Here is a 25,272-nt window from a genome sequence, read left to right as displayed (position 1 = left end):
TAAGTTAATTTACTCGACATTTTGAATGCAGGAGTTTTACTTTTCACCTGATTGGTCACTGCCGACAGCACCAACATGTCACATCTTCTAATAAATATTAAGTATTGCTGAAACAATTTAATAATCAACATATATTTAAATCTTTTATCAGTCTCAGATGTGTTTCTGAAGAATGAATCTATTAACGGAAGAAACAATCAACAGATCAACATGACGACAATAAAAACTCAGGAGACACTTTTTTATCTTTAGAAAATAATTTAATAACATTTAAATCCAACATAAAAAAACAACAGTGGAAGGACGTCTTCTCCTCTGCTCGCTAATACTCTTTAATCATTATATGGTAGAATTTTGACAAAAAGAAAAAAGAGACAAATTGCACATGAGGTCCTGACTGTCTCTAACAGCGGTGCTGGTCTGGAGGTGGATCAGTCTCTGTGGCAGTCTCTCTCACACACTCAGACCGGACGAAGCCAAATAGAAAATACTAAAGAGGCGGCGGCCGAGCTCAGGAACAGTTTGTCTGCTTTTGTTTTTGTTTGATCTCGTAACAAAATAAAAGTCTTGTTTTTCCTCAGGAGACAAAGAAAAGACAACGTGCAGATGTTGCATCGTCACTACAGGAGGGGGGACATCCTTTAAAAACACACACGGGGGGTCAAACACCACAGTGAGATGTCACGGTCCGTCCCAACCACAACCCCCCACAGCCCCCCCTCAGGTAAATTCAAAATAAAAAGGGAGGAAATGAAATCCAAATGAAAAGTGACAGAAACAAAAGGGGGAGGACATGAATTAAAAACAGGATAAAGGCAACACTGTGGCACTCAGCAGGTCGATACTTACGTACATGATGTGATTTAAGCAGCTCCAGACACTTTTGGACATTCGAGGGAGCTCGTGGTGTCCTGGAGGAGGTGGGGGGGGGGGCGTCTGTCTTACCTCGTCTCATCTGTCTGCTTTCACTCAATCACCTACATCTGATCGGTTTAATTATTCTGAATGAATCTGAGTTTATTGTTGCAGCTGACGACGTCACTGATCTTCTGTCTGATCTCGAGTCGCTAAACTGAGCCGCTCACTGAGACTCACTCCCACCTGCTGACACCTGTCCACCAGCCTCCTCAGTCTGTCTGTCTGACCTCCTTCAGCTGCTTCAAACAGCAGGCGCTGCAGAGACGGGGAGGGGGGAGACAGAGAGAGACAAGAGGTGAGGGCGGGGGAGGGGCAGCAGGTGGACATGTGTGTATACAGGTGTGATGTAAACAACACAAAGGCCTCAGGTCACTTCAGGTGCCTCCGATGACTCTTTAGTTCACACTGTGGCGATAAACCAAACAGGAAGTGTTTGATCCATGCTTAGTTATTGGGTTGTGCTGTCAACGTGTCCCGTTTACTGATCACAGTACAGCTTCACTGACGTAGTTACGGCCGGATGGAGGAAGGACTACGTTTGTTTCTTCCTTTTCAGCATCACGTGACTAGAATACGTCTCAAACCTCCTCCAGAGCCGGCTCCGAGCGAGCGAACTGACATTTTGAGCGTTAGGTCGTCGGGCCTGAGACACATGAAGCGGGGGCCATCTGTGTGTTGTGTGTTTGCATGTCATGAGTGTTAAAGAGAAACTGAAGGGGAGAAATTACATCTTTCCACAGGGCAGCACACAGTGGAAGGTTTTGCAGAGCCTGCTGATAGAGAAGTCGCACCTATAAAAGAAATAACATAAAATAAAAGAGGGAGGGGGGAGAAACACACACCAGACGCCGGAGCATTGTGTCAGTTCAGCGCAGACAGAAAAACTAAGCGTGGAATGAAGTCAGTCGTGTTGTAATTGTACAAACAACAAGCTAAACAGCCACTTTACACATTACTGGTGATATAAAACCTGCAGAGGAAGAAATCAGATTCAGTCAGATGAAATGATCATCACCATCAGAAAAACTATTTCAGACTTCAGCCAAACCGCAAACATTTAGAGATCATTTTTACAGGAAATGGAAACCTGTTTTCAACTTCTGCATTTATCAGGTAGTTGATTTCACGTGTCCTCCATCACTAACTCACCTCAGATCGCTCCTTTAGCTCTCTCTCCACAGCTATCGCTCTGCCGAGAAACACCACAAACAGGCCGTCAGCTGCACGGCTGGAAAAACCAGCTCAACACATTTTATCTCTTTTTACTGGATAACATTATTCTCTGTTTGTCTAATCATCAACAAATCCCATGTTCGGACTCAAACCAGCAACACGTCAGTGCGTCTCTCTGTACCGTCTGACTTCCTGTCTGCGGCTCTCAGCTGCGAGCCCATTGGTTCCTGCTGAAGACGTAAACCTTTAAATATATAGTTTCCTGTTTAAAAAGGCTCAGTAGTTTTGTAGTTTTTATCAGACCAACAGGAGGAAACAGAGCATCTGTTGGGGACTATTTCCAGCGGTGGATGAATCCACATGTGGTGCTGTAGTGAGTGTTTGGGGCAGCAGGACGGTGTGTGTGGGGCGGAGGCAGAACAAACTACAGTGTGTGTGTTCGCGGTGATGAAGGTGCAGCAGAGATGTGTTTTAATAACAGCAGTGGAGCTCAGAGGAGGAAGACGCATCAGCTGTGAGTCAACATTAAAACTCGTGACGTCTTTAATGGGATTTGTTGACAATCAGAATATCAGCAGACTTACTGTCGAAACGCTCACAGCTTTCTACTTTCATCACTTCACACGTTTCTTTCGACTTGTTTAGCAGTTCGGCGTTTTTTCTTACATTTTCCAGTTGGCCAAACACCTCGGAGAGTTACTGCTCAACATCCGGGCCTGGAACTTCAGGTGCTCGATGTTTCCGTCCCGCCACTCCTGATGCAGCAACCTGTGCAGCAACACATCAGCACTGACGCCAACAACTCAACTCAGAAAGCACCGATAACAGCAGCATGAGACCGCCAGCTGGCCTCCCGGTCGCAGCTGCTGCAGGCGGGCACCGGCTCCCTCCACACAGACTGACAGGAGCAACACCTGCTCAGAGGCTCTGATCAAGTCAAACACATTTACCAGAACCGGGACACGACGACACAACAGCTGGAGTTAGAGTGTGTGTGTGTGTGTGTCCATAAGGTAAATCGTTAAACTACAGGGGGAAGGTTTAAGGGTCAGACTCCAGAGAATGAATGTAAGTCAATGCAATGTCCCCAAAAGTGACAGAAACACGACTGTGTGTGTGTGTGTGTGTGTACCTCAGGCCCAGTTCAGTGTTGTTGGGCATGGCGTATCTCAGTCTCTCCAGGACCAGTGCATGCTGGGACTGCGGCAGACAGCTCAGGTAAAGAGTCACCACCTGAAGAGCCAACAAACAAAGACTCATTTCCAGGAGCCTCGAACAGCTGAACTCTGACCTGCGACGGCTCGGCCGGACAGCAAGATGAAGGCGGAGTCTTGCCTTGTTGTGGAAGCTGTAGCAGCTCCAGAACGCCGCCGGGTTGAAGGGAACCTCCAGTCGCGACGGGACGGTGCTCAGACAGCGCTGGACCAGATCTGAGAACAGTTTGGACTGACTGCTGGCCGGACCGCGGGCCCGCTGACTGCTGCTGAACTCCAGGTAACTGCAGAAACACACACAGTCTGTTCTCTCTGTCTGCCGTCATGTCAGGAAGCAGCTTCTCACGTTCGGCCGCCGCTGACGTCACTTCCACCGGTTAGAACGAACGTCTCCGGCTGCAGCTCAGATCTATTCTAAATCTTACTGACGCAGAAACTGTTGTACGTGCTTTTATCTCCTCACGCCTCGATCACTGTAACGGCCTGTTCACTCGTCTTAATCTAAAAACTCTGACAGACTGCAGACTGTACAGGACTCAGCTGCTCGGCTGTAAACCAGGACCCAGAGGTGCGACCACATCACACCTGGTTCAGCCTCTTTACATCGGCTCCCTGTTGGTTTCAGGACTGATTTTAAGATCTTGTTGGTTACTTTTAAGGCCTGGCCCCAGATTATATTTTAGACCTTGTAATCCCTTATGAACCTTCACGTAGTCTGAGATCTTCGGGCAGGGGTCTCCTGTCTGTTCCCGAGTCCAGGATGGAAACTAAGGGGGACAGAGCTTTGGCCATCAGGGCCCCGAGGCTCTGGAACAACCTGCCCGAAGACATCAGGCTGTCTGAGTCAGAGTCTTCGTTTAAGTCTCGTCTCAAAACACATTTTTATCTGAAAGCAGATCCTGATTTTACCTGAACTGTTTATTTTATTTCTCTTGTTGTGAAGCACTTTGTACTTTGTTTTGATAAGTGCTCTATAAATAAAGTTTTATTATCATCATCATCATCATCAGTCGCTGATTAATGTCCACTCTGAGAAACGTGACGGCCGAACAGAAGTAAACCTGTCTGTTGTTGGTTCGTGAGTCTGAACTCGACCAGAGATCCTCTGTGAGGGAGGACGCTCCGCTCTGCAGCACCGATGTACAACAGAGAGTTTCTGTAGTCCAACAGAGTGAGACGTCGTCTCTCATAAAGCCAACAGCTGGTCTCAGGTCAGTTTCAGGAGTCACATCCTCCAGTTAAACCTTCAGTCACATCAGATCAATAATATAAGCCGATCAAGTGAATAGTTTTGGATCAGGACGCTCGTGATTCAGCATCTGATCAACATTACAAACCTGCTGCTGCATAGAGAACTAGTTTTACTACATATTCTGAGCTGCATGTGATCTCGTGTTCAGGTTGTAGTCTGAGTCATGGTGCAGCTGTATCATTGAGGTTGATATAAGTATGTGATCAGCTTTGTATCAGCAGATATCAATATGTGAACACTATGGAGTTCTGGTGAGAGACTCGAAAACTGCACTGGGAGCTTTACAAAGGACTGCGATGGATAAATACACAGCAGGCGACACTCACTCCATCCAGAGTTTGTGAAGCTCTTCCAGCTGCATGGCGGAACCCAGCGCTCTCTCAAAGGCGTCCACCGTGTCCTCCACAGAGCCGTGCAGCCACTGCCAGCAACTGGAACAACAACCAGCACAGTTTCAATACAGGTTAACCTGAGAGACGTTACAGGCCATCTCTGAAGAAGCTATGTTCTGTACACATGTCTCTTCAACTTCTTTGGGTGTTTGTGCTGATTTGGTCAAAAGATACAAATATATTTCCATCATAAAGCTGAATGGACAGAATGAGTCAGTGTTTTGGGATATAGATATCTCCGGGGTTTTCAGCCTGTATGTGTTGACATGCAGTCAAACTGTCCCATCAGAGCAGCCGAACCAGCAGTCAGCAGCTCCTGTCTGCAGTGGACCCGTGGACGGACAGACAGCTGTCTCTGGATCACTGCGAGACTGAAGGAAACTTAGAAACAGCAGGATTCTCAGGCAGGTTCTGCAGCCGCTTTCTTCTCTGGCGTCTCAGCTGGTTTCTGGAGGTTTATTCTGGACGGACGTCAGAGACGATGACGTCCTCTATAAGTGCGAGTCACACTGAACGACTCGATGTGAGTTTCATGTCTGAGAGTTCAGACCTGACGGAGTTACGACTCTGAGAAGAAGAACTACTAAATGATCAGCTGTGAGTCGCTGCTGCAGCTCCACCTGCTGACAGACTACAAGAACTGACTTCCTGTTGTTGTTACACCTGCATGCACCTTTCCTTTCGCCTCACACAGTATCTTTGCCTCACCTATCTTCCTCCCCCCTTCAACTCTCCCTCTCCCCCCTGGGGAGGCCTCACAGCTAGAAACCTCTGCATTACGACGAGTTGTGACGACCCCTCCTGTCCACTAGGTGTCCCTGTCTTCTGCTGGCTGGCTTCCTTTGTTTTGCAGGACCGTGGTCGGGGCGGGGGGTCGTCACACCAGGCGCGGTTTAGATAAAAACATCCATCAAATGTCGTCCGTTTGTTTCGGTTCTGTTGGGAAACTTCTAAACACACAGTAAATAAATGAACACACACCAGTGGATGAGATGGAGGTAAGGCATCTGCTGACTGAGCTGCTCCTGAAGCTCCCTGATGATCGGACCTCTCAGGAGCTCCTCAGTGGGAAAACCAAGGATGTGCCTGACGGGACAAAACCACAAACTTCAACTCCTCTCAAGTCCTCAGTACGGTTCAACATTTATCACAGTGACACACAGTTCACTCGTTCAATCAACAGCTCCACCTACGTACCGCAGCACATCCACAGGTTTCTTCTGACTCTGTTCGTCCTCACAGAGAGACAGGATGAACCCTCTGAACAGAGGAGCGATGGCACTCGACTTCTCCTGTCAGGAAATAAAGCAACACTTAACTAACTGTCGTTTTACTGAGCAACAGTCAGCGTGTTGACTTGCACTGCAGAAACCTGCTGACTGTAACTGTGTCGACACGCAGCAGGTCAGTAACAGACCACCCCTGACTGTAACTGTGTCTCAATTCAGCAGCGAAACATATTTAGACTTCTAGAGAACTGATTTACATCTGAGGACAGTGTGCTCTGTGTGAAGATCCGTCCCGTCATCCAGCCTCCCTGCTGAGGGGGGGAGACTCCGTGAACACCTGAGCTCACCTGAGCCATCAGGAACTTGCAGGAGTGATAGAAGACCTCAGCGTTGTTGGGACACTCTGCCAGAGCGTGAAGCCACATGCTGACCGCCCGATCGCCGTTTCCTTTCCTGATGTGGAGGTCGGCCAGAGCGTCTCGCAGAGTGCAAGACTCGGGACAAAACTCCAGCAGAGACTCACACAGAGCGACACCCTCATCGAACCTGCAGGGACACACAACGGCGTCTTTAGCAGAGACACACGGAGATACAGATAAACTGTCCTAAACCATCATACAGTCTCGACTAATCCAACAGGCTGCACATTTTATAAACTCTAACGCGAATGGCCTTTCAAAGTCAGACTCTGTGGCGTACAGGTCCAACCCCAGACCTGCTCTCGGAGCAGCAGCAGCTCACCTGTCCAGCAGCTTGTGGAGGAAGATGAGGTTGGTGTGAAGAGGCAGACAGGCGAGCGTCCTCTCACTCTGAGACAGAGACTCGTCGCTGCACTGAAGGATGGCATCTTAGGGGGGAAACACCGTCACAAAAGATAAGAACTACAGTGCCAGACGAAGATCCGAATCCTCGAAATAAATCCACTATGAAACATTAAATGTGTCTCTGTACCTCGAAAGAGAGCGATGAGGATGTCAAGCGGCGTGCTGACGTCCTGCGGTGTCCTCCAGGGCAGCAGGAAGGACTCTCTGCTGACCAGCCTGGAGGGACCGGACTCCGCCGGGTCGTACAGGTCGGACGGCAGCCGGTCGAACTCCGTCAGGTGGATGTAAGAGAGCCAGAGCAACGCACGGTCGCCGGCTGTCAGGTGCTCAGCTATACTCCTGTCGTGGGCTGACTTCAAGCCGTTCTGCACACGAATCAAACAACAAAATCTATTTTAGACAATCATCTGATCTCAGAGGGGATCCAGTTTAAATTTATCATCAACCTGCACAGAGACTACAGAGCCGGCCGATGTGGGAGGAAACAGTCACAGATGAGCGATACGGCGGCCAGTCGTGAATTTTTGAGCTGGAGTGAAAATAGACCTTTGCTCTGTGGATTGTGCGCCGATGTGCCTTTGCAAACAAATAACTTTATTCAAGAATATTTAACTCAAATGTTCTTTAACGTGTTAAATAATTTAACATGTACATTGTCAACCGAGTCTAGAAATGAACACTGAGAAAGTAAATAATAATAAAAATAATAAAAAGCTAAAGAAACATCAGTCCTGTTCAGTAGCAGAAAATGGAAATACTAAAGTAAAGTACCTCTAAACTGTACTAAAGTACAAAAAGTGCTCTGTTCTGTTCCACGCTGCTCTCTGCTGAGCCACGTAGTCTCTCTGGGATCCGGGCTGCAGCTCTGCTCCGATTCTGAACCTTTATTTCATCACAAACGCTTTTTTCTCGCTAATCAGGACGTCGTCTGTAGCAATATTTCACTTCACGCTCACTAACATTAACTCAGGGTTCGCTGCTGCCGAGAGAGAAACAGCGCCTCTGCTGGAAACGTTCGGTGGAAAAACGGCTCCTGGCGTTATTTACCGACTCTCCGGCGCCGCGGCAGCAACGGAGCGTGAAGTCGACGCTCAGACTCAAACCGCCAGCGCGCCGCCGCCTGCGGAGCTGCTGCTTCTCTCTCGTCACGCTGCTCACCACTGCGGCGACAGCGCCCTCTGCTGGATGAACTTTGTAGAGACACCACTACGTTAACGCCTTTCTTTCTGTCCGACACACTGAGAAGAAAATATCGGCTCATATCGGAGGACACACACGCCGATACGATATTTCTGAGACAGGCCGATATAAATCTGCTACACGTGTAAATCTAAACCTGACAGGGACATTTTAAAAAACAAATGTTTTATTTTAATTTGATTCATTCTTTTTGTGTGATAATTTATCATCAGTTATTTACGTCGGAGCCGTCATCATTTCCTTGTTTATATGAACTTTTCATTTCTTTATTGTGCGCACCTTGGAAAGTCTATAAACTACACTAATTATTACTTTCTGACGTTTAATGCTGACGACTGAGCAATGGCAGCTGATGACGGCTTACAGGTCCACGTGACGGATCGATGACACAGGTGCTCTAAATAACCACAGCGTGTAACGGGGTCTGTGTGGACATATGCAAACAGCTGATTAAAGCTGTTTCTGTCAGAGTCTTCGTGAGTCCTGAATCTGCCTCCAGCTCGTTACTGAGGGCCGAACTGTGTCCATGTGCCGACTGTGTGCTTCGTTCTGCACCACTGAGTGCACGACCGCCACTGCTACACAACAAGTGGGATTCAAACCAAGTTCCATCTCACCTGGAATTAAAGCGCCGACATTCAGATTTTCACAAACATAAAGTGCCAAATTAAATGTGTTTTCAGCAGAAACAAAAAAACTACAGTCGCATCATTTCAGCGCCCATCTCTTGCGGTGGACTCGTGCCATGTTTCACCTGTAAAATGGCCAGAGCGCTCTCCATCCTGCCGGTGAACAGGTTGAGGTCGACTCTGTAGAGCAGAGCCTCCATCAGCTGGAAGGACAGCTTCTCTGAGACGCCAGGAGACGCTTCAGCGAGGAGAAACTGCAGCAGGCGATCACACACGTAGTCTTTCCCCTCGAACGAGCTCTCCAACTTCAGATACTGCCGAGAGAAAAGCATCAACACGCAGAGACTTCAAGCCTTTCTGTTTGTTTTACTGTCCCACAGGGGTCAAAATGCTGTTTCATAGTTTTCACCCTCAGAATAATAATAAAACATTAATCGTCTCGTACTTTTCAGCCATGAAAAGGCTCAAATGCTGAATCCTGGTTGTGGTGCAGTCTGAGACCACGTCCACACTGAGCTGGCTCATGTTTTGGCCTTTGGTTTGGTTCTACCTGTCTTCTGTAATGGGCTTTTATGTTATGTTCCTATTTCTAATTTTACATATTGTGTGTTTTATTGTTACTTTAATGGCTAATTTGACATCAGGCCAACAAACCACAGTTGAAAATGAGCCTTTTGGCTAAAACTGGCACATTTACAGAGATGCCGATCAATGTGCGTTGTCCCCGTAAATAAAATAAATAGGAAACAAGGTGAGGAGTGAGACATGCAGCTGATCAAATCATTATTTTATGACAAATCAACATAAACCCAGATTAATGACAGCAGCTGTGCGGTCGCCTCCATTATCCTTTAAAACGAGTGTGATCACAGAAGGCTGCGATGCAGACGGTGTGGAGAGCCACGGCAGAGAGCGAAGGATGTGTTTATTTAATGTGGACGCAGGCTGCATTACACACCATATTCAGGACATTCAGATAAAAGACAGCATGTACAGTAATCAAACTGAGCGCTGGTATTATGCTTGTTAAACACAACTGTAAAGGATATTATAAATGCGGCTGAAATAAAAACTTGTGCTTGCGTTTTGTTTCCAGCGAAACAGCGACAGAGTCGAGACTCGGCCGGAGCCCGTGGACGGCGGGCGTTCAGAGCACGAGCCTTCGGGAGAAACACGAGGACTTACGTTCCACCACACTCGGTAGTCGGGCGCGTGCTCCACGGCCATCTCGCACATCTCCTGGACCTCCTCCCTGCTGCCTCGTCTGGAGAACAGAGACAGGTAGTGGCTCCACACCTCCGGGTTATCACAGTTACTTTCCAGAGCGCGAGACAACGTGTTCAAGGCGGCTTCCAAACACTCCGCTGCAGACCTGCAGACGAACACACGTCATCATGTTCTCGTCTTAAAAAGAGAAGTTGTGTTAGGAAGTGAGTGAAGAACAGAACTCACCATGTTTGGCGACTTACGTTTCATTCTGGTTGAGGTATTTGAAGGCTAGTTTGATCCACAGCTGAGTGTCTCGGGGGCTCTCCAGGACGCTGGTCTCCAGGTTCGATATGTCGTCCGTCTCACTGACAAAATAACGTTTGTCCTCTGATGTGACGCACACATCCAGAGCAGACAGGCTGGTCCTGGAGCAGTCATCTGCACAAAGATAAACCGGCAGGCGGGGGCAAATTATCTTCATACCATCACATACCAAACCATAAACCCCGAGCACGGTTTATAGTAGCTATCATTATATTAAAAGCCTGGGTTTGACAGCATGCGAGACTGTAAGACTGTGTACAAAATCAACAAACACAATGTCAATACTTCGAAAGCCAAACGTTCCCAATTCTGTTCAACATGGACGCTGTGAAATCCGATCAACCGGGTTACTCAAAAAGCTAAAAACAAAGCACATGAACACATCATATAAACACAAAGAAATTAGTTTAAAAAACATTCAAACTATTTAAAAATAAGTTTTTTTGAGTAATTTTGAGTAAAATGTATTTTTTAGCATATTTAGACTTTGGGTCCTGAAGTGGTTTTTGTGCTCATGTCACGTTCGGTTGATAGAAATCAGAAGAGTTGGACTTCCGTTAGCTTTTTCTGCCCGTTAGCTGTATTAAGTAAACGTCGTCTTCTTGGTGGATTCAGACATTTGAGAAAATGACGAGTGATGTTCTGTGTGGACTGTACATGAGATTTCAGGGACTTCAGAATCGCAGCCAGGCTCATTAAACCCGTTGCTCTCTGAGGAAAAGAAGATGCAAACTAAAACCCGAGATGTTTCTGTCTCGTCAGTGAAGCTCTTCCTCACCGTGTCTCCCAGCCGTCAGGTTTCCACCTGCTGTCTCGTCCTCGCTGTCGTCCTCTGGGCTGAAGCCGCTCTGCGCCGACGGCTTCGGCCTCCACCTCCTCATGTCTTTACAGGTGGTGAAGGGAGGGACTGGACAAGGACAGAGAGTTCACAGGTCTGGACACATGCTGAAGATGATGATGATGATGATGAGAGGGTTTAAAGAAAAGCTCACTGACCGTGTCGCTTGCTTTCGTTGACTTTGCTGACGAGGAGGACGGCCTTCTGGTCGATTCCCATTCGGTCTTTGTTTGTGCCAAACAGCTTCTTCATGTACTTTTCTACAAAACAGAAAAATCCGTTATGGTTTAGTTCCAAATGTCCGTGTTTTTAGAAAACAAATTGACGGACATGGATTTTTCACCTGTAGCAGCGCTGACGTCCTCGTCTGAGCTGCTCTCAGAGCAGCCAATCAGGGGCAGACTGTACGACAGGATATCCTGGAAAAGTTGGTTTCCAGTCAAAGTGCAGTTTCTCATGTGCTGCCTGCGGTGCAGAGAGACCCGACATATAAAACCATAAAGGGGACGCTGAGCGGGCTGAGCAGAGTTCACCAACACGTTCTCACACTCACCATCGGCAGTCGTCATCATTGCAGGTTCCCGTGAGATCAAAGCGACAGAAACACTTTCGAGGTTCGATGGTGTTGCTGTATGTTACAGAGCTCAGTGATAGCTTCTCCTTGGTCCTGTAATACGGACTGAACCTGAGAGAGGGAACACAAAGACTATCCATCAGAAATCTGCTGCCGTTTGGGTTTTGATCTGAAGACTTCTGACACGCTGTTCACGGACCAGGAGCCTCAGCTGCTCGGACGCTTTCAGTCTTTCAGTTGTTCCAAAGAGCAGAACAACAACTTTTAGCTTTAGTTCTTGTTTGATATGTTTTTATTGCAATTATGTATTTTATGCTTATTGTCATTTATCTATTTTATTATTGAACTTGAATCCTTGTCTCCTACGGAGGCCCCGCGGGGTCACGCTGGGAGTCTTTTCCTTTGCAATCCGTTTAGAGAAAGGCCGAGCTGTATCACGAGACAGTATTATGTAGTAAACCGCCGCTGGCTGTGACCTCAGCCTGAGTGGACGCCCCCCAGATGTGGCTGCCTAGCTGCCTATACTGAGACAGACTGCAGCTTGATTATATAACAGGAGCAGTAAAGAGTCACAGTACAGCCGCTGCAGCCGAGCTCACGGCCCGAGGCGGTTACTGTCGCAGCGCTGCCTTTTCAACGGAGGAGCGAGACACAAATGCATCAAGTAAAAAGTCACAACATCTCTCCTTTCTGTTGTATCTTTTTTTATATTATATATATAAAATTATAACTGGACCAACACACTACGTGTTCCTATGGATCCGGGGGAACGCAAAAAATATTACAATAGAACTTGACGTGAAGTAACGCAAGTTCAGAAAAAACTCTCCCAGCGTGACTCCTCCGGGCCTCCGTAGTCTCCGGTGGTTCTACGGTTTGTATTTGTGCCGTTGTACCGTCAGTCAGCTGTGAAGCACTAACCTGTTTGAAACTGTACTGCGTGTTGATGTGGTGTCTACCTGTATGATCTGAAGACCAGCAGAGGGCTGTGATATGATCCAAAGGGAACCGGCTTCAGCTCTGCGCTCCCCGATTGGCTCGTGGCTGCGTCCACCTCCACTGAAACCACCTGCACAGTGACATCATGAAGACGAAGGTCAGGATATGGAAAAACCAAGAAGTTAAAAATACATTTTAATGTTTTCCACCACACACAACTTGTTTCAAATACACAAAGTAAAATATTATCTGTTCTGAAACCAGTAAAAATATTTTTTAAAAACACCATCATGTCTGTTTCGACAAAACTAAAAGATTTAAGCGCTGAACACAGAACAGGGTTTCTGCAGCGTTCACAAAGTTACATTTAAGACTTTAATTTACCTTTTAAGACCGAAGTCAAGACTTTAAGACCTGCAGTTATCCTGCGAGATCACGTAAACTCTTAAAGTGTTGCAGTTTCAACCTAAAAATATTCTGACGTTCTGCTGATCACCTTTCCAGCCGGGGGGTTGTCGACACTTTCCCCCACTTTGTGCAGCTCCCTCAGCAGCAGCTCCCCCAGCCGGGCCTGCTGCTGGTACCTCAGCTTCAGAGCGTCCACGTCCAGCCCTGCAAACATCTCCGCAGGCAGCTTGCAGCTGGGTGAAGTCTTAGCAGGTTTGGCGGTGCTGTTGTCTTTAGCTGGAGTGGAGCTCAGCTGCTCCAGGTTGGGTTTGGTGAAGGAGCTGCTGGACTGACGGAGGGAGTGCCGGCGGGTTCCTTTAGCAGCGGCGGCAGCGGCGGCAGGTGCAGGTGCAGGTGCGGATTCTGATTCGTGCTCGTCGGCCTCGGTGACGTCTTCACTGTCCAGGGTGAGTTTGTCCTGGGTGAGGTCGTGCAGGGAGGGCTGGGGCAGAGGGAAGGGGGTGGAGGGAGGTGGGAGCTGGGTCTGAGGGTCAGGAGGGGTGGGGGCTCGGACCGGGGGCTCTGTGGGCAGGTCTGGCGGGACTCCTTTGTTGCGCAGGGCCTGAGCTTCCTTCAGCTTCTGGATCTTGAGGGCGTACTCCGACTCGAGCTGCTGCAGCCGCTGCTTCTGAGCGATCAGCTCCGCAAAGTGACGCTCTGATCCGCGGGGAGCTCCGTCCACTCGCTGCACCTTACTGGGCTGAGATGGGGAAAGGAAAGGAGCGCACACACACCTCAAGTTACACTTCTGTCCTGCAAATAGTCCTCTCTGGCTCCCATTTACTTCAACTGAACATGACTGAATCATCTGAGAAGATCAAGCATGCGTTTTCTGTTTCAGAGCCTTCTCCTGTACACGTGCATGTAAACAGAAACAGTAAAACAGATAAATGCAAGTACCATTAGAGATTCAGATTACTCAGAAGTCTCCAAGTTCAGTTGTGTTCAACTCAGACTTTGTATATGATCACACTGCCAGACTACAAACTGCAGCTTCACTTCAGTCTGTAATATCTGTACTGTGATCATACCTGGAGACTTTTAACACTTTAATTACCACAATTCTTGTCCAATAAATGTAAAAGTTATTTCATGACAGCAGTGACTTGTGCATGTGTGTGAGGGCAACTTCAGGCCCCTGTACCTCTTTACTGCATCATGTGACCTGGCTACTAAACAATGCTAGCTGGCTAGCTCCATCAGCTGCTCGATTAAGCTAAAGCTAGCTGCTGAATATGGAAATAATACGTGTTTAAATTAACAATTAAAACCCAAAATAAAGTCAACACTCAACTTCTATCTTTGTTGTCGTCTGACTGAAACACCCCGACAGGTAACAACACTACAGGTAACCTGCCGGATAACTAATGTTAGCAAATAGCTAACGTTTGCTAACCAGGAAAGCGCTGCTTCGTGCGGTACAAAGCTCAAATATCTAGCTAACTTTTACTTATTATTATCTTTTAAATGCCGTTTTACACATCAGATGCTGTAATAAAGTTAAAGTGGCGAAAACGCATTAAATTCCTTTCCGTGTCGGTTGTACGGGGACGTCCCGTCCCGGTACCGGGGCCGGTATCTAACGTCTGTTCCGTTATGTTCGGAATAAAAAGGCCCTTCAGTAAGTTGTTTCCCCCGGACAACAGCATTTTAGATAAACAGCCGTCTTTCCTCAAACCAGAGCCGCTTCGTTATCCGGGGAACATTTATCCATTTTACAGACTGAACGGTTAATCAATTAATCGGTTAATCAGTTAATCAGTTAATCGGTTAATCGGTTAATCGACAATGAAAATGGTGGTTAGCTGCAGCCCTAATGAAATGAACAGTACGCAGTACAGTATGCAGGTAAGTACGCAGTAAAGTACGCAGTAAAGTACACAGGAAAGTACGCAGTAAAGTATGCAGTAAAGTTTGCAGTAAAGTACACAATAAAGTACGCAATAAAGTAAAGTATGCAGTAAAGTATGCAGTAAAGTACATTATGCAGTAAAGTATGCAGTAAAGTTTGCAGTAAAGTACACAATAAAGTACGCAATAAAGTAAAGTACGCAGTAAAGTATGCAGTAAAGTTTGCAGTAAAGTACGCAATAAAGTAAAGTATGCAGTAAAGTACGCAGTAAAGTACAGTATGCAGTAAAGTTTGCAGTAAAGTACGCAGTAAAGTAAAGTACACAGTAAAGTACGCAGTAAAGTAAAGTACACAGTAAAGTACACAATAAAGTACGCAGTAAAGTACGCGGTAAAGTACGCAGTAAAGTAAAGTACACAGTAAAGTACGCAGTAAAGTAAAGTACACAGTAAAGTACGCAGTAAAGTACGCAGTAAAGTAAAGTACACAGTAAAGTAAAGTACGCAGTAAAGTACGCAATAAAGTAAAGTACACAGCAAAGTACACAGTAAAGTACACAGTAAAGTACGCAGTAAAGTATGCAGTAAAGTATGCAGTAAAGTAAAGTACGCAGTAAAGTACACAGTAAAGTACGCAGTAAAGTAAAGTACGCAGTAAAGTACGCAATAAAGTAAAGTACACAGCAAAGTACACAGTAAAGTACGCAGTAAAGTACGCAGTAAAGTACACAGTAAAGTATGCAGTAAAGTAAAGTACGCAGTAAAGTACACAGTAAAGTACGCAGTAAAGTAAAGTACGCAGTAAAGTACGCAGTAAAGTAAAGTACGCAGTAAAGTAAAGTACACAGTAAAGTACGCAGTAAAGTAAAGTACGCAGTAAAGTACGCAGTAAAGTAAAGTCACGCAGTAAAGTACGCAATAAAGTAAAGTACACAGCAAAGTACACAGTAAAGTACACAGTAAAGTCACATGAGTAAAGTATGCAGTAAAGTTTGCAGTAAAGTACGCAATAAAGTAAAGTATGCAGTAAAGCACGAGTAAAGTACAGTATGCAGTAAAGTTTGCAGTAAAGCACGCAGTAAAGTAAAGTACACAGTAAAGTCACGCAGTAAAGTAAAGTACACAGTAAAGTACACAATAAAGTCACGCATGATAAAGCACGTGTAAAGTCACGCAGTAAAGTAAAGTACACAGTAAAGCACGCAGTAAAGTAAAGTACACAGTAAAGTACGCAGTAAAGTAAAGTACACAGTAAAGTCACATGAGTAAAGCACGCGCAGTAAAGTAAAGTACACAGTAAAGTACACAGTAAAGTAAAGTACGCAGTAAAGTACGCAATAAAGTAAAGTACACAGCAAAGTACACAGTAAAGTACACAGTAAAGTACGCAGTAAAGTATGCAGTAAAGTATGCAGTAAAGTAAAGTACGCAGTAAAGTACGCAGTAAAGTAAAGTACGCAGTAAAGTACACAGTAAAGTACGCAGTAAAGTACGCAGTAAAGTACACAGTAAAGTACGCAGTAAAGTAAAGTACGCAGTAAAGTACGCAGTAAAGTACACAGTAAAGTAAAGTACGCAGTAAAGTACACAGTAAAGTACGCAGTAAAGTAAAGTACGCAGTAAAGTACGCAGTAAAGTAAAGTACGCAGTAAAGTATGCAGTAAAGTAAAGTACGCAGTAAAGTACACAGTAAAGTACGCAGTAAAGTAAAGTACGCAGTAAAGTACACAGTAAAGTACGCAGTAAAGTAAAGTACGCAGTAAAGTAAAGTACACAGTAAAGTACGCAGTAAAGTAAAGTACGCAGTAAAGTACGCAGTAAAGTAAAGTACGCAGTAAAGTAAAGTACACAGTAAAGTACGCAGTAAAGTAAAGTACACAGTAAAGTACGCAGTTCACCACACAGGACACAGAGAGCTGCAGAGGAACATTATATGTTGTAATATATAACTGAAGCGTTGTGTTGCTCACCAGCGTCTGGTTGGACTCTGTTCGGCGTTTAGAGCCTCTGCCGACAGTCAGCTGAGCCTGAGTCAGCTCCTGCTCCAACCTGACAGCCAGACTCTTCTTTATGGACACCCGATGCTCAACACGATGCACCTGATGCCAAAATAGTGTCAGACAATCAACAGAGGTGCAAACGCATTAAAAACAATAAACACAAATAACACAGAGCAACACACACTGGAGGGAAACAAGTGACGGAAAATACAAATCAAATCTTTCCCCTTTGTCGTTATATTATATATATTATGATGTTTCTACGAGTTGAGTGTGCGGTCCACCACAAACACGCGTTCTTCCTGATCACGTGGACATGCACAAGCTGCACACACTGGTGTTTCTCTCAGACAGAACGAACGAGGATTTCTTGTGCACGTTTTCACCAGCTAGTTTTTAACCTTTCACCTTTTCATCCTGAGCTCCTCCCTCTGACAACCAGCTTAATAAATGCAGCTGTTAGCATCTGAAAGATGACAGGTGAGGTGATGTGATAGGAATGGGTCAGGCTGCATCAAACTTTTGTTCAGGGTCCAAATAAAATTATATTTCAGTCCAGACTTCTACTGAGCATTTGGGATAGAAACCAAGTAAACACACTGTGAGTTTGGCTTCTAAAAAATCCCCAAGACAATAATGCAAGATGTGAACGTGGACTCTAGTTTCATGGTTTGTGTCGGTTGTCCCACCTGTTCCTGGAGCTTCTTGAGGAGCGTCTTGTTTGCGCTGACGATCTTCTCTGAAGCCTGCAGCTGCTCTCTCAGTTTGGCCACCTTCCCCTCAGCAGCCTTCAGAGACTCTCTCTTCTTCAGCTCCTGCTGGAGCAGATGTCTCAGGACGGCCTCGTCTCTCTGCAGCAGCTCTCTGTGTGACACAAGGAGACTCATTCACTGTACGACACGCTGCCGCCGCCGCCGCTCTGTACGACACGCTGCCGCCGCTCTGTACGACACGCTGCCGCCGCTCTGTACGACACACTGCTGCCGCCGCTCTGTACGACACGCTGCCGCCGCCGCTCTGACGACACACTGCTGCGCCGCTCTGCGACCGCTGCTGCTCTGTACGACCCACTGCCGCACTGTACGACACACTGCTGCCGCCGCGCGCTCTACGACACGACCGCTGCTGCTCTGTACGACACACTGCTGCCGCCGCCGCTCTGTACGACACACTGCTGCACTGTACGACACACTGCTGCCGCCGCTCTGTACGACCCGCTGCCGCACTGTACGACACACTGCTGCCGCCGCCGCTCTGTACGACACACTGCTGCCGCCGCTCTGTACGACCCGCTGCCGCACTGTACGACACACTGCGCCGCCGCTCTGTACGACATGCTGCGCCGCCGCTCTGTCACGACATGCTGCCGCCGCGCTCGTACGACACGCTGCCGCCGCCGCTGTACGACCCGCCGCCGCTCTGTACGACATGCTGCCGCCGCCGCTCTGTACGACACGCTGCCGCCGCCGCTCTGTACGACACGCTGCTGCTGCCGCCGCTCTGTACGGCACGCTGCTGCTGCCGCCGCTCTGTACGACACACGCTGCTGCTGCCGCCGCTCTGTACGACACGCTGCCGCCGCTCTGTCCGACACGCTGCCGCCGCCGCCGCTCTGTACGACGCGCTGCTGCCGCCGCTCTGTACGACACGCGCTGCCGCCGCCGCTCTGTACGACACGCCGCCGCACGACACACTGCTGCGCCGCTCTGTGCGACCCGCCCTTGCACGACGCTGCCGCCGCCGCTCTGTACGACACGCTGCCGCCGCCGCTCTGTACGACACGCTGCTGCTGCCGCCGCTCTGTGCGACGCGCTGCTGCCGCCGCTCTGTACGACACGCTGCCGCCGCTCTGTACGACACGCTGCCGCCGCCGCTCTGTACGACACGCTGCTGCCGCCGCGCTCTGTACGACACGCTGCTGCTGCCGCCGCTCTGTACGACACGCTGCCGCCGCTCTGTACGACACGCTGCCGCCGCCGCTCTGTACGACACGCTGCTGCTGCGCCGCTCTGTACGACACGCTGCCGCCGCTCTGTACGACACACTGCTGCGCCGCCGCCGCTCTGTACGACACGCTGCTGCTGCCGCCGCTCTGTACGACACGCTGCCGCCGCTGTACGACGCGCGCTGCTGCTGCCGCCGCTCTGTACGACACGCTGCCGCCGCTCTGTACGACACGCTGCCGCCGCCGCTCTGTACGACACGCTGCCGCCGCCGCCGCTCTGTACGACACGCTGCTGCCGCCGCTCTGTACGACACGCTGCTGCTGCCGCCGCTCTGTACGACACGCTGCCGCCGCCGCTCTGCTGTACGACACGCTGCGCCGCTCTGTACGACACGCTGCCGCCGCTCTGTACGACACGCTGCCGCCGCCGCTCTGTACGACACGCTGCTGCCGCCGCCGCTCTGTACGACACGCTGCCGCCGCTCTGTACGACACGCTGCCGCCGCCGCTCTGTACGACACGGTGCTGCGGCCGCCGCTCTGTACGACACGCTGCCGCCGCCGCGCTCTGTACGACACGCTGCCGCCGCCGCTCTGTACGACACGCTGCTGAATGTACCTGCTCATATGTCCACCCTGTGTCAAAGGTCTCACCTCTGTTTGTTGAGTCTCTGCTCGGCTTCAGTCAGTTTCAGCTCTGCAGCTGATTTTCCGGATGAATCCACCGCAGAATCAGTGACAGCAGGTGAGGTGAAGCTCCGAGGGCTCAGACTGAGATCCTTCAACATCTTCTGCTTCTCCCTGCTGCCAGAGGACAAAGCTTTTTACATTTGAGTCTTTTAAACATCAGAAATGTATCCACAGAATATTCACAGCGTGTTTTCTAGTCATTGTGTTTCTGCTTGTTGTTGCATAACATGTTTGCAGTCGGTCTTTGTAGTAATGACAGTGGCTTATTTACCTGGCGATTTCCTCTTTGAGCAGGCGGTACTCAGCTTTCTTGGCTTCAGGTAAAGCTTCAGGAGTTCTGACGGGGTTGTTCTCCTTCTCAGATCCTGACGCTGCTTTAGGCTTCGCTGCCTGGAAAAGAGATGTATCACACTGTCAGAACAGATCGCTTCAGTCACTGTTTCTCCTCCAGACAACAGGGGAGGAGTCAGCGAGGAGGTCCAACTGTGGCACAGTTGGTTCAGCGCTGTTCACTGGTGGGCCAACTTAGTTTTACAGGCGCCATGGAGATGCATGCCTTTCTGTTGTCAGACTTGCTTGTTGGAGTATTATATTTTTGAGTTTAACTTCCTACAACTTGAAGCAACTATTTTTAGCAGATGCAGTAAGTTGGACCCACCTCGACGGTCCTTCTGGCCTCTTTGATCATGAACTCCAGTCCTCCAAACGCCGCCTGTGTGGAGCTGCAGGTGTCCACGTCAGAGTCACTGTCGTCTGAATCATTGAGAGAAACCACCACTGACTTGTGTCTGGGCAGCTGGACGGACACACAACAACAGACAGGTGAGACAGGAGTGAATCCACTGACCCTGGAGCAGTTGTTATCCACCACATTTATTCTCCTCGTGAGTCTGGCGGCCTGTGGCTGCTGCTGGTTACTGCATCATGTCGCTCTCAGCTGCGTTTTCAGCTGAGGTTTTATGAATGGAGCAACCTGGGACTGCCCGAGGTAAACCATCTTTAAAATATTTAAAGTATATAAAATCTAAAAGAGACGAAGAGTTCAGCCTGCAGACTCTGAGGTCTTACCACCAGCGGAGCTCTGGGAGCGTGATGTCCTCTGCTGAACTTGTTGCTTCGGGACTGAGACACCGTGTTCAGACTGACGGTGCTCAGGTTTCCTCTGGTCGGCAGCTGGACGCCTGCAGGAGGCGGACAGCTGGGAGACGGAGGACCGCTGGAGCTCTTCTCCTACAGAGAGAGGAAACATATCTGTTCACATTCATACACATCACACAGCGCCACCAACAGCCAATCACAGTCACGTTATAATAATCACGTTATCAGCGGTCCACAGCTGTGAGCTGTGACGGGTGAGCAGAAACACTGAAACAAGCTGAAGAGAAATCAGAAATCACCCGTCTACCAAGTTTTAAGATGAAACTTTGGCTTCATCACTACAGAAGAATGACAGGAGAGAATCCTGACTGCGTTTAGTTCATAATTCATTTGATAAAACTGCGATTGGGCCGATGGAGCGACAGCAGAGAGACACGAACCTCAGGCGCTGCCACTCTCTTGTTGGCCATAGACATCAGACAGGTCTCCCTGAGCAGCATCTCCTCCTCCTCTTCCTCATCAGCGAAGGGAGGTTTGGGAGGAGGCTCCAGCTCGTCTGGGGGAGGGGGGAGAGGCGGAGGCGGGGGAGGAACACCGGACAGCACGGGGGAGAGGAACGGCTGAGAGAAGTCCTGAGAGACAGAAACAGAGGCCGAGCCGACTTTAATATATCAATATCATATATTTAATATCACCGCTAATGAAAAATGTGCGTTTCAGCAAAACAGACGCTTCTGATTGTATTTTGAAGCATCTGTAGCTGAAAACATCCAAATGTTGAATCAATCTGATCAAATAAAACCCATTGTTGGATTATTATTATTATCATTATTATTATTATTATTAAGTGATTCTGAATTAGTCACATAAACTAAACGATCAATCGTTCTGTGCTTACTGAACTAAAATCATTAAACCCATTTGATCGTGTGATAATAACACAAACAGGTTGTTTTTCTTGGCTCAAGAAAACCTGATGTTTTGGAGATACGTGGTTTTTCATTTTAGAGAAGAGAATCAGAAGTGTTTTTAATATTTTTCTTATTATTGCGTTTTTACATTCTTCACCTCGGAAACACTCAAGGGTCCCTTACTTAGCTATTCCCCAAGCTGTCGGCCGAATCCCACAGTCTTCTTCAGTGAGCGGAGAAGCTTCGGGAACAGCTCGGTAAATATCACATTTATTTATTTAACATTATAAACACAAAGCGAGTGAGGTGGGGGGCGTACCATTCCAAACTGATGAGAGTCCGTCACGTAAAGAGACACCTGAGGGAAACATCCGGGATGGTCCGCAGCCAGCGGCTCGCGTGTCGGAGACGGGACTGAGAACACAAAGCACAAGAAAACAGGCTGTGTGAACCGGCGTGGGGACCGTGGACGGTTTGTGATGAAGATGATGAAGAGGTGCGAAGCTCTCCACACAGTAACTATGTGAAATGAATGAAACGCTGATTATGTTCTATTAGAGACGGAGTTTGTGTCTGTGAGGAACTGAAGTTAAAATAACTCAGACGTCTGATCAAACTGAACGACCTTCACCAGCTACCGAAGCTCCTGATGATGATGTTGATCTGAATCAGAGCGTAACTGATCAGCTGATGAAGAGTCAGCACTCGAGTGACGGGTCTTCACCCACACACAGCAGCTGTAACACGAACTTCTGAATGAACGGTAATTATCTCCAGCTGATCGGAGCCATGTCAACAACGAGGACAGGTGGTTCCCTGCTCACCTGGTGAACTGGTCTCGCTGTCCGTGTCCATCGCCACCTCGTCGTAGTTGTCATACTGGTAGAGGTTCCCCGAGGCGTCCAGGCCCTGCTTACCCGCAGACTTCCTGTGTTCCTGATCCCTGGACTAAAGAACACAGAAACACCTCAGTACGGTTTGTTCTTCAGCGTCAACGCAACGGACCTGCCGCTCTTCTTCTGTGGTGTTTCCCACCGCCGAGTCTGCATCAGGATTCGGTTTAATATCCGCCTCCTAACGTCAATAACTCTTCAGATTGAAGAAGATTGTTCATATTAAAGATGTAGGAACATTTTCAATATGAACAATAAACTAACTGCAGATTTGAAACGCATCGGACAGAGTCGATGTGTCGAGTCCTGTGCTGCTCTGTTTATTCACGACGTAAAAACACAGCGACGCGTTCGATATGAGAGAAACATCAAAGCAACAAAACGGACGGTTTAGTGAAGCAGCGGGGTCGCGTTTCTTAATTTCACTATTCCGATGGACGTTTTCTTGCATTTTATTGAGCAAACACTGGAGTGAGTTGAGAAGGCGACAGCAGGAGACCTGATAAAGAAGACACTGTGTAGCGCGGATCTGTCCTCACAGTGGAAGAGACAGAACGGACTGAAGAGGAACCACACACACATCAGTGAGCGATGGCGAGCAGCCTCTTACCTTGCTGCGCGTCCTCGTCTTTCCTCCCACCAGCTTCATGAAGCGGTTGTACTGCTCGTCCTGGTTGGACAGATCTCGGATTCGACGGATTTCGTCCTCTCGTTTGCGTCGTTCTTCCTCTTCCTGGCGGCGTTTCTCCTCCTGCTCTCGCTGCTGCTGCAGCTTCCACGTCCTCAGCTGCTGCTTCCTGAACGCCTGCTTAGCTGCCGAGCCTGAGAGAAGAGCCGGATCATCGTCATCAAACACAAATCATGTTTCCGGACTCTGCAGGACTACTGAAGCGGACAAAACTAAAAAAATACACATTCAGGAAGTCATCGGTCTCGCTCTCATCAGACCAACATTAAGACCAAGTTCAGTCGACAAGCTGGATTCATTCATTCCTTCAGGCTCTCACCTGTGCTGCACCTGAAAGTACAACAATGAATGTCCACAACCAGTCAGCCCGCCGCCATTGTGCCACCAGCAGCTTCAGGCGGTTTAAGGAACCCTGCGCGTCCAGTCTGACTCAGGGAGACAGACCGCCTCGGGGAGACAGACCGCCTCGGGGAGACAGACCGCCTCAGAGAGACAGACCGCCTCAGGCCTGTGAGGTCATCTACATGAGGCCCGCTCAGCTCTAGCAGCAGCTACTGACCCTTCTCACCTGGACTGATCATCTTCTTGGACATGTGAGGTTTTCCCGGAGTTCTCACTCGCTCCAGTGGGGGTTTGGGACCAGGTTTAGGACTCGGTTTGGGCCTCTCTCTGTCTGGAGGTCTTGGCCCGGTCTTGGTTCTGTCTCGGTCCCTCTCCAGAGGTTTGGCCCTGGTTCTGTTCCGGTCTGCAGCAGCAGCAGCGGCGGCAGCGGCAGCAGCGGCGGCGGAGGAGGCGGACCTGGTGGTGACTCTCTGCCTGCTGGCGGGAGCAGCTCCGGAGCTGGAGCTCTTCTCCTGGACCGCTTTAGTGAGCCGGTCTTTGCTCTTCTTCATCACCTGCTGCTCCTTCTGCTGCCACTTCTTACTGGCCGACTGCAGCGCAAGGAGGCGCAGCTGCAGCTCCGACAGCTCCTCCTCCTCCACCTTCACCGCCGGCTGCTCAGAAAAAGACACAGACCGTTAAACCGGTGCCGTCTCACACTACAGACAGCATCACATCGTATTTAATGTCCCACCTTGTCCGGAGAGACGGCAGAGTCCTCGCTGGAGGCCGAGGATTCTCTCCGACACGAACACGTCTTTGCAGCTTTCTCTTCTTTGTCTGTTTCCTCGCTGCAGCTCGGACACGTCTTCTTCATCTCCTCTGACTCTTCATCAGCTTTTTCTTCTGTTTCCGCTCCGTCAGGTGTTGTTCTTTCTCCTCCTTCTCCTCCTTCACCTGGCGACACACACAGGAAGTGAAACCACACCTATTGTTCACTTCTCTCCTTGTACGTGAAAAGCTTCTTGGCAACAAACCTGTTTCTGGTTCTGATCCCTGAAAATACTGTGATGTAATGTTGAAAGGTGACACATACGATTAATCGATGATCAGAAAGGAGTTTTACGTTGATTGATTTATCGTTTCTGCTCTGAAACAAATATTAATTCTGTAACTAACGATGGCGTGCAGCGTTGATTCTTTTTAAGATCAATCGCAGACTTGTTCAGTCTAGAAGACGTTCACAAAAACAAGGTGTTGCTGCTTCGCTGCGGGACTGAAGTCGGATTTCTGCTCACCCTGTTTTTCAGCATCGCCTCCTTTATCCTGCTCGGCCCGTTTCCTCTGCAGCTCGTCCAGACTAGCAGGGGGGGGCAGTTTCTGGCGGAGGGGTTTGATGTTGAACGCCTGGAACACTTTCTTCTCGGCCGCCTCCAGCTCGGACGTTTCCTCTGGTCCTGCCGGACTCTGAGCTGGTTCAGGTACCGGTTCGGTCTCGGTAATACTGGCAGCGTTGTCCGGCGTCTGGTCTCTGGCGGGGGACACTTTGGGCTCCAGAGCCATCGTCTCCTCCTTCCGGATGCATTCCAGCTCCAGCTGAATCTGCTTATACTTGGACAGCAAATCCTCAAAGGACTCGTCAACACTGTTCTCTGGTTTGGAAACACTGTGAGCCGGTTTTCTCGCCGGATTCCTGCCCAGCGGCTTTTCTGAA

General features: G+C 48.6%; 1 protein-coding gene across 4 annotated transcripts in view; it reads right to left on the bottom strand.

The window, feature by feature from the left end:
* Positions 1-238: 238 nt before the first annotated feature.
* The window catches only part of LOC122874827 (zinc finger C3H1 domain-containing protein-like), a 28,350-nt gene continuing 3,316 nt past the window's right edge, over positions 239-25,272 (bottom strand). The window contains exons 2-35 of one of the 4 annotated variants that reach the window (XM_044193232.1): positions 24,857-25,267; positions 24,313-24,515; positions 23,806-24,232; positions 23,160-23,371; positions 22,481-22,604; positions 21,976-22,070; positions 21,186-21,377; positions 20,716-20,877; positions 20,306-20,443; positions 19,919-20,037; positions 19,612-19,761; positions 17,703-17,877; positions 16,984-17,112; positions 13,212-13,862; positions 12,736-12,845; positions 11,756-11,887; positions 11,546-11,667; positions 11,361-11,462; positions 11,143-11,271; positions 10,301-10,478; positions 10,017-10,203; positions 8,957-9,145; positions 7,130-7,367; positions 6,920-7,025; positions 6,526-6,724; positions 6,147-6,238; positions 5,931-6,035; positions 4,884-4,988; positions 3,427-3,589; positions 3,224-3,324; positions 2,758-2,859; positions 2,068-2,107; positions 1,647-1,709; positions 239-1,173 (exon numbers count right to left, since the gene is read on the bottom strand). In XM_044193232.1, the coding sequence (XP_044049167.1) occupies positions 1,039-1,173; positions 1,647-1,709; positions 2,068-2,107; positions 2,758-2,859; positions 3,224-3,324; positions 3,427-3,589; positions 4,884-4,988; positions 5,931-6,035; positions 6,147-6,238; positions 6,526-6,724; positions 6,920-7,025; positions 7,130-7,367; positions 8,957-9,145; positions 10,017-10,203; positions 10,301-10,478; positions 11,143-11,271; positions 11,361-11,462; positions 11,546-11,667; positions 11,756-11,887; positions 12,736-12,845; positions 13,212-13,862; positions 16,984-17,112; positions 17,703-17,877; positions 19,612-19,761; positions 19,919-20,037; positions 20,306-20,443; positions 20,716-20,877; positions 21,186-21,377; positions 21,976-22,070; positions 22,481-22,604; positions 23,160-23,371; positions 23,806-24,232; positions 24,313-24,515; positions 24,857-25,267 (5,786 nt within the window). In that variant the 3' untranslated portion in view covers positions 239-1,038. Of the gene's footprint in view, positions 1,174-1,646; positions 1,710-2,067; positions 2,108-2,757; positions 2,860-3,223; positions 3,325-3,426; positions 3,590-4,883; positions 4,989-5,930; positions 6,036-6,146; positions 6,242-6,525; positions 6,725-6,919; positions 7,026-7,129; positions 7,368-8,956; positions 9,146-10,016; positions 10,204-10,300; positions 10,479-11,142; positions 11,272-11,360; positions 11,463-11,545; positions 11,668-11,755; positions 11,888-12,735; positions 12,846-13,211; positions 13,863-16,983; positions 17,113-17,702; positions 17,878-19,611; positions 19,762-19,918; positions 20,038-20,305; positions 20,444-20,715; positions 20,878-21,185; positions 21,378-21,975; positions 22,071-22,480; positions 22,605-23,159; positions 23,372-23,805; positions 24,233-24,312; positions 24,516-24,856; positions 25,268-25,272 lie in introns of all 4 variants that reach the window. The other 3 variants (XM_044193231.1, XM_044193233.1, XM_044193234.1) reach the window with 3 other exon arrangements.

The sequence above is a fragment of the Siniperca chuatsi genome, linkage group LG4 (assembly GCF_020085105.1).
Source record: "Siniperca chuatsi isolate FFG_IHB_CAS linkage group LG4, ASM2008510v1, whole genome shotgun sequence".
Taxonomy (NCBI): Eukaryota; Metazoa; Chordata; class Actinopteri; order Centrarchiformes; family Sinipercidae; genus Siniperca; species Siniperca chuatsi.
The sequence above is the reverse complement of the archived record's forward strand: the minus strand, read 5'-3'. Positions and strand labels throughout refer to the sequence as shown.